Source organism: Neovison vison, chromosome 1 (assembly GCF_020171115.1).
Source record: "Neovison vison isolate M4711 chromosome 1, ASM_NN_V1, whole genome shotgun sequence".
Lineage (NCBI taxonomy): Eukaryota > Metazoa > Chordata > Mammalia > Carnivora > Mustelidae > Neogale > Neogale vison.
In genome coordinates this window covers 21169251-21182891 of record NC_058091.1, presented here as the reverse complement: position 1 = coordinate 21182891, position 13641 = coordinate 21169251, and the positions used below count along the sequence as shown (strand labels likewise).

Below are 13641 nucleotides of genomic sequence, written 5' to 3'. Positions count from 1 at the left end.
TGGTTTGAATTTTTTTTTTTTTAAGATTTTATTTATTTATTTGACAGAGAGAAATCACAAGTAGACAGAGAGGCGGGCAGAGGGAGAGAGAGGGAAGCAGGCTCCCTGCTGAGCAGAGAGCCGGATGCGGGACTCGATCCCAGGACCCTGAGACCATGACCTGAGCCGAAGGCAGCGGCTTAACCCACTGAGCCACCCAGGCGTTTGAATTTTTAAAGAACTTAAAGGCTAAACAAAATTATGACAACCAGAATCATGCCAACTTCTGATTCTCTGTGTTGGTATCAACCATGGACATGTATGATCCTGAATTAAACTCAACAATTTAAAGGTTTAACTTTGTCCTCTTCCCTAAATATTTTGCAAGGAGCTCTGCTAACAGGGTGCGAAATGATGTTCCAGTAACTCTATTTTGCCGGACTACTCAGCAGAGGTGGTTTTACAAAGCAGTGAAATACTCAAACTTCAGAGTGGCTTTTGATGGGGAGGAGTAAGACTATGGATAATCAGGGCCTGGATAACTTGAAAGTATCCCCACCTGTGAGTAATGAAACAGCTGCTGTATGAGGTAAGGTCTCATTCAGCATTAATATGATTATGCTGACTACATGTGCATTAAAGAATAGAGAAGATTAAATGCTGTTTAAAGATTACCTAGAAGCTGTGTGTAATGATTAGAAGCGTTATCTCCTACTGCTCTGCTAGTGATCAGAGCTCCCCAGGCAGGTGCTCTTCGCATGATCCCACTGTGACACTAAGCCTTCCATATGAAAAGAATATCAGACTCTATGAAATTTGCACAATACTGATATTCTAGAAGAATTTTAATAAGTCATACAAATAAGATGGTACATAAATACCTGGACCCTAATAAATACCAAAGCAAGCAACTAGGCTGAAGTTATTAATTCAGGACTCAGAGGGAGTCCTGTCCTTTGTCAGTCCACGGATGATGGGCTTCAGGAAGACTGTGAGCCTTCTGGAATCAAATGGAAAACTTTATGTGCCTATAGGCATTTTTTGTAGAAGATCAAAAAGATTTTGGGACCTAGTGTAAAGTTACACTCACAGTTTTGGTAGTATCTTTCAAAATTAAGACATACATTTAAATTCACAGAGCTGCACCTATATGAGGAATCATTTACATTTTTAAAAGTGGTTTCTTTATAGACTAGACTCCTGTGTATTAGGTATTTTTGCAGATCACTATCTACCTGGCTACCTGCAGGGATGCCACGGGAATCTCTACAAGTCTGGCGCAGGACACTTAAATTTTCCGTCTCTTAAGATCATATCTGGTAAGTCAGGACTTGAGCTAATCCTGACCACAAGATCATAAGGATTGGGAACGACTTAAGTAGAACTCTGTTTTTAGCAAGGATTACCCTTACGCTACTTCAAACACTGAAACGAGTATCTGAAGAGATGTAAAAGGACAACTATAAAGCAGAGAGTTCATTACCTGTCAGTATCTCCATATACAACCCTAGCGCCCCATTTCTTGGTATCATTCACCAGTTTAATAGCTCGTTCCAAGGTCTCTCTCGCTTTGTGAACAATACTATCACCAACCTGTGGGTACAAACACATTGGAAGTTATTTCTTAACATAGCTTAGTATAAATCAATAGACTAACAATACTTTTCATTACCAAATATTTCTAAAACTGAAATAAGGAGAAAAGAACAAAAAAGAAAACAAAAGTCTTCAGTGTCATCATTCTTTTTATAAGGACTCAAGAAGAAAATAAAGTGAAGAATTTAAAGAAAGGAACCAATCAATACACAGACTCACCTGTGAGAGTGTTAGTTTTAAGTACAAAGGACTGCACTTTATACATGGTACGTAGATTCATAATTCCTGGAAGAATTAGCCTTACTTAAGGAATTTTTAAAATGTCTTTATAACCAATTAGCCAGGGACTTATTCTGTGTATGTGCGTGAATGTGTATATGTGTATCTTCCAAAATTTTTCTGTTGTAGTGTTATGATAATTTCTTTCAGTATCATTAAAGTTAACACTGAACTTTAATCTCAGTGATTGGTTATATGTAATTTTTAGAAAATAAAGAACACAAAGAAAAATGTATAATTATATAATGGAAAATATATTACAAGTGTTCAATTTAAATTAAGTAGGCAGATATATGTCTAGTAAGGGTACTTTCTTTAAAATTTTTTCAGATTTTTACTTACTTGACAGAGAGAGTACACATGCACAAGCAGGGGAGCTGCAGAGGGAGAAGCAGACTCCCTGCTGAGCAAGGAGCCTAACAATGGGCTTGATGCTGGGACTCTGGGATCATGCCCTGAGCTCTGAAGGCAGACACTTAACCAACTGAGCCACCCAGGTGCTCCTTTTTTTTTTTTTTTAAAGTAATCTCTCCATCCAGCATGGTGCTTTAACTCATTACCTTGATATTAAGAGTTGTATGCTCCACCAACTAAACCAGCCTGGTGCCCCTAAAAAGTGTACCTTCATCGGTCATTAGTGAGTTTAAACAAAGATCATGGCATAAACCATCAAAAACAAAAGGATGGTAGGTCTTGACAAATATGACTATATTTTACAGTTAAGTAAATTAAGGAGACCAGCATGGGACTGCTTCTTCATTTATTAAACTCACAAAAACTAAGAATTGGGGGAAATTACCCTTTGGCATAAATGGAGCATTCCTTTTAAAATTTTAAAGAATCATGCACTTTTGTGTAAAGAAGCAAACATAAGTTATAATCATCCTCCTTTTACTGTAAAATTCAAATCACCTGAACTAAATGTAGGACTGGGTATGTGTTTAAAAGACTGTGCTCATAAAACGCTGTTTATAGCTGCTTTAAAAAGGAAATATTAAATGAACAAAGGAATAAATTTAAAAAACTGGTAGCAGATACTTAATCTGGTTATAAGAATCATGAATTCTGTTGAGACCTTTAGTGCAACAGAAAACCCTGAGAATGTGAACTATATCCTGAGACATTTAAAAAATCATGTTATCTAGTTGAAATTCAAGTTTGAATAAAATGTTCAATGTCATCTGTTGTCACTTTCAAAACAAGATACACTTTAAAATATGTGAAGGCAAATAGCTGGAAGGGTGAGCGATCTAGTGTCAGAGTCAAATATGCTTTTGAGACATACACATACTGATCCTAAATGTCTACCTCCCGCTGCCTACTCTGACCCATTTAAGCAACACACCTGCCCCCCAAGACCCTGTAGTGGGAAGGACTCAGTGGCAGGAATGAGAGGCAGGGGTGGTGGAAAGAAGGAGGGAGTGATTATTAAATTAAAAGTGATTCTGCTACTTTGTGCCATGGTTCCTAGTTTGAACATTACTCCATTACGGGGCTGAGATTAGATTTTAAAAAAGGAAAATGACTGGCTTTACAGTTTAGGCAATGGTTGGGATTATGGAGAGTCATGAGAAAAATAAAGTAAAAATTCCCTGAAAAGGAGTGCTGGCAAGGATGTGGAAAAAAGGGAATCCTTGTGCACCACAAGTGGGACTACAAATTGATGCAGCCACTATGGAGAACAATATGGAGGTTCCTCAAAAAACTAAAAACAGAAATACCACGTGATTCAACAATTTCACTACTGGGTATATAGCTGAAGGAAATGAAAACACTAACTGTAGAAGATACATACACCCCTATGTTCATTACAGCATTATTTACAACAGCCAAGACATGGAAGCAACCTAAGTGTCCACGGACAGATGAATGGATAAAGAAAATGTGGTATATACACAGTTGACTCCTGAACAACACAGGCTTGAACTGTAAGGGTTCCCTTATATGTGGATTTTTTTTCAGTAAATACAGTATAGTACTGTAAATGTATTTTCTCCTATGCTTTTACTATTTTCCTTTCTCTAACTTAAAGAATACAGCATATAATACATATAACATACAAAACATGTATTAATTGTTTATGTTATCAGTAAGGCTACTGGTCAACAGTAGACTATTTGTAGTTAAGTTTGGGGGAGACAAAAGTTATTTACGGATTTTCAACTCTGGGGGGGGGTCAGTGCCCCCAACCCCTGCATTCTCCAAGTCTGTGGTTTATCTTTACACACGTGACTGTTTTTTGCAGAGTGGAAAATTACTTTAATGAAATACAGCTTATCAATTCTTTATTTCATAGACTGTGCCTTTGGAGTTGCATCTAAAAAGCCATTACCAAATCCAAGGTCATGTAGAATTTTTCCTATGTTTATCTTCTAGAAGTATTTTTTTTTTTAAAGATTTTATTTATTTATTTGCCAGAGATCAGAAGTAGGCAGAGAGGCAGGCAGAGAGAGAAGGGGAAGCAGACTCCCTGCTGAGCAGAGAGCCCGACGCAGGGCTCTACCCCAGGACCCTGAGATCATGACTTGAGCTGCAGGCAGAGGCTTAACCCACTGAGCCACCCAGACACCCCATCTTCTAAAAGTTTTATAGTTTTGTGTTTTATATTTAGTTCTGTGATCCAATTTGAGTTAATTTTGTGAAGCGTGTAAGATTTTTGTCTAGATTGACTTTCTTGATTGTGGATATACAGTCATCCCAGCACCATTTATTGAAAAGACTATCTTCTCTTGTCAATACATTATATCACCTTTGCTCCTCTGTTAAAGATCAGATGTCTATATTTATGTGGGTCTATTTTTGTAATCTCTATTCTGTTCCACTACTATTCCTTGGCCAGTACAACACTACCTTCATTAATGTAGTTTAGTTAAGTCTTGAAGTCAGGTACTGTCAGTCCTCTGAGTTCATTATTCAAAACTGTGTAGTCTATTCTAGGTCTTCTACCTCATCATGTAAACTTTGAGATCAGTTTGTCAATATCCACAAAATAACTTGCTGGGATTTTGACTAGGACTGCATTCAATCTATACATGAATTGACATCTTGACAATACTGAGACTTCTTATCTATCAACAAGGCGTATCTTTCCTTTTTTTTAGCTCTTATATTTCTTTGACCAGTTGTGTCATTTTCCTCATAGAGATCTTATACATACTTTGTTAGATTTATACAAAGTATTTCATTTTGGGGGGGTGCTTAATATAAATGGTGTTACATTTTAATTTCAAACTTCATTTGTTCATAGCTGGTACACAGGAAATGACTGAGTTTTGTTGTATTAACCCTATATTCGGCAACCCTGCTATAACTGCTTATTAGGCTTAGGAGGATTTTTTGTTAATTCTTTTGGATTTTCTGCAGAGAGGATTATGCCATATGTAACAAAGACAGTTTTACTTTTAGTTTTTCCTTCCCAATCTGTATGCTTTTTATGTGCTTTTCTTTGTCTTACTGCATTAACTTCCAGTTCTTTTATGATGTTGAAAAGTAGTGGTGAGAGGGGGGGTTATCCTTACCTTGTTCCTAATCTTAGTGGGAAAGATTCAAGGTTTTCATAGCTAAGTATATTAGCTGTGGGCTTTTTTGGGGTAGATATACTTTAGAAAGCTGAGAAAGTTCCCCTCTTCCTAGTTTACTGAGGATCTTTATGATGAATGGATATTGGATTTTGTCAAATGATTTCTCTACATCTATTGTTATGATCATGCGGCTTTTATTTACCCTGTATGTGATGTGATGGATCTTATTAGATGATTTTTGAATGTTACACCAGCTTGCATACCTGGATAAATTCCACTTGGTTGTGATGTATAATCATTTTTGTAAATTGTTGGATTTGGGTTGCTAATATCTATTGAAAATTTTTGCATCTATGTACATGAGAGATATTGGTGTGTAGTTTTCTTGTAATGTCTTTGTCTGGTTTTGGTGTTAGGATCATGCTGGCCTCACAGTATGAATGATAAAGTATTCCCTTTGCTTGTAATATCTGAAAGATTGTAGAGAATTGATACAATTTTTTTCCATTCTAGTTTTCTAAGGTGAAAGCTTAGATGATTAGTTTTGGATGTGTCTCTTCTTTTCTAATAATGGATTCAATACTATAAAATTTCCCTCTATTTGCTGCTTTTGCAGATTCCCACAAATTGTGGTAAGTTGTGCTGTCCTTTAGTTCAAAATATTTAAAAATTTCTTTCAAGATATTTTTTTCTTTGACCCATGTGTTATTTAATCTTAAGAATGTGGGGATTTTTCCAGCTCTCTATTATCAATTTCTAGTTTAATTGCATTGTGCTTTGAGAGCAGACACTATATGATTTATATCTTCTAAAATTGTTAAGGTGTGTTTTATGACCCACAATGTGGTATGTCTTGGTGCATGTTCCATGTGAGCTTAAGAAGAATGCATATTTGCGTGTTGCTGGATGAAGTATTCTATAAATACCCACTATATTCAGTTGACGATGCTGCTGAGTTCAACTACATCCTTACTGATTTTATTTTTTCCTGTATGTTGACCTTGTTTTTTGTTCCTTATTTTCGTTTTCCTCTCTTTTTCTGCCTTTTGTGATTTTGACTCTTTGAAATGATTCCATTTTCTCTTTTTTACATACCAGTTATTATCTTACTTTTTATAAAAGTGGTTGTTGCCTTAGATTTTGAAATATACATTTACTTTTTTTTTTTAAAGATTTTATTTATTTATTGGACAGAGAGATCACAAGTAAGCAGAGAAACAGGCAGTGAGAGAGGAGGAAGCAGGCTCCCTCCTGAGCAGAGAGCCCAATATGGGGCTCCATCCCAGGTCGCTGGGATCATGACCTGAGCTGAAGGCAGAGGCCTTAACCCACTGAGCCTCCCAGACGCCCTACATTTACTTTCAATATACCACTTTCAAATACTTCTATACCACATCACGTAGTGCAGTGCTTTATAATGATGAAATAATCCAATTCCTCCAAACCCTTTTGTCATTTGTCATTCATTTCACTTATACATAAGCATACATACAAACATACATAATCAAATACATTGTTGCTATTATTTTGAACAAATTATAATCTGTTAGATTAAGAATAAGAAAAATTAAAGTGTTTATTTTACCTTCCTTTATTCCTTCTCTGAGGTTGTTTTGTTTTTTTTATGTAGATCTGAGTTTCTGACCTCTATCATTTTTCTTCCCTCTAAAGAATTTCTTGTAACATTTCTTACAAGGCAGGTAGGTCAATTGCCAACAAATTCCCTCAATTTTTGTTTGTCTGAGAAATTCCCTCAAATTTTGTCATTTTTCCTTTGCTTTTGGGCAATAATTTTTCAGGGTACAGATTTTAATGTTGGAGTATTTTTCTCTCAATATCAAGTATTTCATTCCATTTTCTTCTTGCTTACATGATTTAAGAGGAGAAGGTGGATGTAAATCTTACCTTTGCTTCCATATAGGCAAGGTATTTTTTCCCCCTCTGTCTTCTTTTAGGATTTTAATTTTACTACTGATTTTCTATAGTATGAAATGGATATCTCTAGGTTTAGTTTTTTGAGCATTTATTCTGTTTGGTGTTCTTTGAACTTCCTGGATCTGTGGTTTGGGGTCTGACATCAGTTTTGGGAAATTTTCAGTCATTACTGTTTCAAACATTTTTTTCTGTTCCTTTCTTTCTTCTCCTTCTGGACTCCCTATTACATGAATGTTACACCTTTTGTAGTTGCTCCAGTTTTAGGATATTCTTTTTTTTTTTTCATCTTTTTTTCTCTTTACTTTTTAGCTTTGTCAGTTTTCTTTTTTTTTTAAAGATTTTATTTATTTATTTGACAGACAGAGATCACAAGTAGGCAGAGAGGCAGGCAAAGAGAGGAGGAAGCAGGTTCCCCGCCAAGCAGTGAGCCCGATGCAGGGCTTGATCCCAGGACTCTGGGATCATGACCCAAACCTAAGGCAGAGGCTTTAACCCACTGAGCCACCAGGAGCCCCTAGTTTTGTCAGTTTGGATGGAGATTTCTTCCAATCCAGATTCCTTCTCCCTACATCTAGTTTACTAACAAGGCATTCTTCATTTCTATTAAAGTGTTTTTGATATCTAGTATTTCTTTTTGGTTCTTTCTTAGTGTCTTCATGTCTCTGCTTACATTGCTCATTTGTCCTTTCACGCGTGTACTTGATCCATTAGAGCTCTTAGCATCCTAATAGTTGTTTTAAATTTGCAGTCTGATAATTCTCACACCCCTGCCACATCTAAGTTTGGTTCCGATGTTTGCTCTGTCTCTTCAAACTGTGTTTTTTGGCTTTTGGTATGTCTTTATTTATTTATTTACTTTTTTGATAGATGGATATATCAGGTAAAAAGGACTGCCATAAATAGATCGTTAATAATATGGTGGTCATCTGTGGGGGACGAAGTATTCTATAGTTCTAGGAGTAGGTCTTACTCTTTCAGTGAAACTGTTCCTCTAGACTATAGGCTTCACATGTGCTTCTGTTTTTTCCCCCATCTTTGGTGGGATAGGATGGAGAGTGGGCTGGTATATTTCCTTTTCTCCGCATGGAAGGCCAGTGCACTTGGAACTGGGTATTTCCCTTCTCTCAGGTCAGTTAGGCTCCAGTTAAATAGTGTCCCTGAAGGTGGACCTTGTCAAGAACAGAACACGCTGATGTATTTCGAAATGGTTCCCCCTTCCTTTGCCAGAAGCACAGGGGAATTTTTCTTCTGTGAGAGAAAACCTCTGAGAACGTGGTTGAGCTCGCAGAGGTCAAAGTCACAAAACTGTAGGGGTCCTGATGACTGGGTCCCCTGGAGTCTTAATCTGTCAGACTTACCCACTTTCCCCCTCCTCAGCACTGGTTCCTGCAGAGGTGTGTGCGCCTGGGTTTCTGCTCTTGTGAGTTGTGATTCTTTGTATTTACCTACTGGACTCTTTAGTTTTGGGGGTAGTGGTTTGCCCTGTGACCTCACTTCTCTGACACATCTAAGAAGAGTTGATTTTTCAGTATGTTTAGCTTTTTACTTATTGTGGGGAGAAACTGGTAATTTTGAGCTTCTGACATGCTGGACCTTTGTTTGGCATAAAAAGATCACCAATAAAATAAATCTACTCTGCTCTTAATCACTAGTATGTTACTGCATTACTCTTGTCACACTATATTGTATTTATGTTAAATTAACACCTTTAGCAAATAGCAAAAAATTAGTCTTATTCTGTGAAAAGTATCTTTCAGTTGCAACTACCTCTGCAAAACAAAGGTTTTGCTTCATATCTACTGGTACATTAGTAAACACAGAATGTTGGTTATTCTGACATTTGGAGAGGCCAACCTAGCATCAGATCTGTCAATACATTAAAAGGACTTATTTAATATGGAGGTTGTTGTAAATGCTGCTATAAACGCGGCCTAAATCTCATGCTAATAGTTTGCTACAGTGTGCTCCTCTAGATACGGAGAAACTGTGTATGAGGAAGAGTTCTCATAGAGGAAAACCCTAAAACCCATACGATTTTGTATGTATAAAGCTCCAGTTTGAACAAAACCAATCTTAAATCACGGAAATGAAACTCTTTAGTCTAAACAAAACAAAATACTTCAATGATCAGATATTCACTTAATGCTGCTTTAATCTCTTGAAAAAACTACAGATCTGTTATCACTTACCTCAATGCATGGCATTCTTCCAGAAAAATTTGCAGCTGTATAGCCGAATGTGACATTTGCTATAAGCTTAAGTCCTAGCTGACGTGCATCCAGCATTCGGGAAAGGGCTCTGTCCTGCTTGTAAGCCTTCATTGATTGCTTCACCATGAGTCTAGTCTTTAAAATTTCTTCGAGCATTCTTGGTAGCACACCTTTTCTTACTGAAGGCTATTATAAAGAAAAAAAGAATGTTTAAAAATCCCTTAAAAGTTATAGATTTAAATAATTAAGAAGGAAGCACAAAGTTTAACAATGGCCAACTGTCATGAATTGAAACATACTAACAACTGAGCGGCCACAGGGCCAGCGGCCATCAATACAAAATCATCACATTTTCTTTCTTTTGAAGAGGACTTTTCTCCTAAATGGTTCCTGTAATGTTTATAAATCTAATGTAGCACTACCATGTGAGTTCAGAGACCTCCAGGAAGGAGGATGTCAACTAGCGCATAAGAGACCATACAACAAGTTCAGAGGGAACTGATCCAAACCCCCACTCTTTCAGAAAGACACATGGGATTTGTATCATTCATATCAAACCTCAGTTTTTAAAGATCTCATCCTAATGACCCCACACAGTAATCTGCATGGAACTCCATTTATCTACCTTGGAAGAATGATGAGCTGGGTTGACTCTGCTGACATTCAAACCTGCAGTTCCAGGGACTCTAGGTATTTCAAATGTGATGCTTAGACCACTAAGCCATCCCCTCCGGCCTATATTTATTAGCAATCTGGAAGAGGGGATGAATAGTGAGGTGATAAAATTTGTTGATGCCAAAAAAAAAAAAAAAAATCATTTGTATTAATCAAGACTAGGGAGAATTTATGAGAACTCCAGTAGGAATGAAAACCACAAAACAGTATTAACTTTGAAGATGATTCACAGACACGTGCAAGGTAATGCATGTTGGACTGAACAATTAAAATCTTAGGTATAAGGATAATCACACTTCTGAATATTAAAAAATCTTAGTTTTATTAAGCTTTACATTTTGGGTCAAAATGTAGATGCAAATTTTAAAAATACTGTAAAAGGGAGATAATATAACAAGCCACTACATATGTGACAATGAAAACATATTCTAACCTCTAATTCATTCTGTGTACCTTATGAAGCAGTCATAATGTTTATGTTAAAATGTAATATATGTCATTATGTTAAAAGAGATAATATTTTCCAAAAAGGAACAGGTCATGAAGTCTCTGGTGAGAATTTCCCTATCTAAATATCTAATTTTAGGGTACTCTTTGAACACAGCATCCTCTTACTGGTAGAAAATGATGCTACTTTTCTAAGTACATCAGAATGAATCTGAGGGCTTGTGGGGTCCATGCTACCATCAACTGCCCTACTGTACCACGATTACAGTCAGACTCACTGGTAAGGAAATAGGAAAAAAAAAGAAAGGAATGAAGTTGGCATAAGAGAGGCAATATAATCTTCTCCTATATCTCTCTCCTATTTGTCTTTAATTTATTCATTTATGAGGCTCTCTTTGGTCTCTTTTAAGGGGAGAGAAGGGAGAGAAAAAAAGAGACCCTATTTTTAGTTTGGATATCTTAAAAATGCAATCAATAAATACATTAGAGTATCATTTCTAAGGTAGCCTTAATTTAAAATAACGTAGAAGAACAATTAGTAGAGTTTACACATTAAAGCGATCTGAATCTTTATAAGTTAACATCGTGGTCATTGTCAAACAGCTATTTAAATCTCAGATTCTAAGAGAGGTCAGAACATATATATACACATTTATTTCTTTCAGTATTTCATTAAAAATTAAAATCTAACAGTTAAAAGACTTTAAATCTAAATTCATGCAAAACAAGGTAACTGGTTTTTAAAAAGTAATTTCTTAGCAGATTCATGTATCTTTACTTTTTAACATAATATACTCAAGCAAATTTGTTTTTTTTCCTTTGTTTTACATGCCAACAGGATATAATCTAAATCATCAGCTCTCCAAATATTAAGCCACAGTTGATACCTTTCACTTACAAGAGAGTATTACCTTGACAAAAGCTATTCCATTGGGGGACACTGTGATATCATGCCTAATTTGGTAAAGTAAATCTGGAGGTACTCTTAGAGAGGTACAGCCAAATTTGAACTCATCATACCTATTAAGAAAGAAAACATTAAGCAAATACTTTCTCAAATCATAGAACAGTGATACTAGACAATTTCAGGAATCTAAGAACTCCAGTAGAAATTCATTTTCAAGTGAATTCTAAACATGAATTAATTTACTTCATAATTGGTATATTACCAAATAGCAGTTCTTTAAATATTCACAATTTATTAAAAGAAACACTTCTTAAATGGCATTATCCTAAAACTTATGGGCAATATCTATACTGAATACCAGCTTTCAACTCAACATGTGACCGCTTTACACAGTTCCTTAAAGAAAAATTTAAGCCTTAAATATAAATACTGTAAATAACTTTTCCAAATTTCTGTTCTTAATAAAAAGACAGGATTACTAATATTATTTCCATGAATACTTTCTATGAAGGAATGAGTATGCTCTAGGCTAACACTATAACTTGGTTTTAAATACATAAAAATCATTATAAAGGAAGACTATTTCTTATGAGAATAATATATACTCCTTTGAACATTAAAAATGTTATTCTCATTTAGTTTATAAAATTTGGTTGACATGAGTAAATAAAACCCAACACTTAACAATTTAACTTAAAAATATCACTGACTATTTTTAAGAGGTTAAGAGGAGATGACAGCTGGAGATAGGAGATCATAATCCTCAAACTATTCCACTGAAATGGATGTACATGGAGAATGAAACAAATAAGTTGTAAGACTGATCTATTCACGAGTCATCCATTCATGATGCTGAATTAGTCATACAGTTATCCAGTCAATTAGTAGGGTAACTACAAAGAATGAATTAGCTGTGCTATAGCCCATTCAACTTGCTCTTGCTCAAAAGGACAGTATCAAGTGCAAAGAGACACTCAAAGTCTAATTTTAGTAAGAAGTACAAAGCACAACAACATAATTACAAATATGAAAAAAAAACCCAACAACAAACCAAAAACCCTTACTTTCCCAAGTTCTCCACATGGCCAAGGCAGGTGGAAAAACAGTAGTTGTATGCAATCACAATCGAAGGATATAGTGACTGGAAATCCAAAACGAGAACAGAGTTGCTGTAGAAGCGAGATTCAGGCTCCATAATCAAGGGAACACACTGTGGAGCTCTCATTTGGGATCTCTGCTGTACACTAGGTGTCAGAGGAATATAGTTCATTGGTTTAGCAATACGCAACATCATTGATTCCACACGGTACTGCAGGAAAAGAGGGGAAGTAGGAAGAAAAGAAGAAACAGTTTAAATAGAAATATATTGGTCTCTGAATATATGATAATCATTTAGGGGATGTTCTCCTCTTCTGAATAAAGCTGCATTCTTATAGGTTTTTAAAGTATGCTCCATACCCAGCATGGAGCCCAACATGAGGCTTCAACTTAGGACCCTGAGATCAAGACCTGAACTGAGATCAAGAGTTGGATGCTTCATGGACTGAGCCAGCCAGGTGCACCAAGGATACGTTTTAACAATACAGTTGTAGACTATGGGTTATTTAGTCAGCTTTCAGATGCCTATAAAAGACATTCATAAATCCTTTTCCTATATTTCTATAACTTTTATAAAAGCTGTAAAATACATCAAATAACTTATACAACAAATCAAATTTTGGAAAGACGGGGACAAAATTAGATTTCATTTTATATTTAAAAACATCTATGTATAATAAACATAGTGTGGCAAAGACTGTATAGTTTAACAGTTGCACTGAAAAGTTGGCCAATGATCTCTGAGAACTTTATTTGAGAAAATTAGAGAATTAAAGTCAGGAGACTTGAGATGGATAAATCCAATCCAATCCAATTATTCCAATTTTCCAAGAAGGAAACACAAGGATTTCAGAATTGAAAGGCAGTCAACTTCATACCAGTCCCTAACAAAATTACACCAAACAATTACTGATTGTTTATAATAACCACTATTAAGTAGATGGCTTGGAGTATTAGAAAAGGAAAGCACTCACAAGAGCCAGCATGGGTTCAC

General features: G+C 35.8%; 1 protein-coding gene across 4 annotated transcripts in view; it reads right to left on the bottom strand.

The window, feature by feature from the left end:
• Positions 1-13641, bottom strand: part of REV3L (REV3 like, DNA directed polymerase zeta catalytic subunit) — a 182608-nt gene that overhangs the window by 21576 nt on the left and 147391 nt on the right. For 3 of the 4 annotated variants that reach the window (XM_044244365.1, XM_044244369.1, XM_044244372.1), the window contains exons 23-26: positions 12614-12858; positions 11554-11662; positions 9500-9706; positions 1463-1572 (exon numbers count right to left, since the gene is read on the bottom strand). In XM_044244365.1, the coding sequence (XP_044100300.1) occupies positions 1463-1572; positions 9500-9706; positions 11554-11662; positions 12614-12858 (671 nt within the window). Of the gene's footprint in view, positions 1-1462; positions 1573-9499; positions 9707-10150; positions 10273-11553; positions 11663-12613; positions 12859-13641 lie in introns of those variants that run through there. The other variant, XM_044244374.1, reaches the window with a different exon arrangement.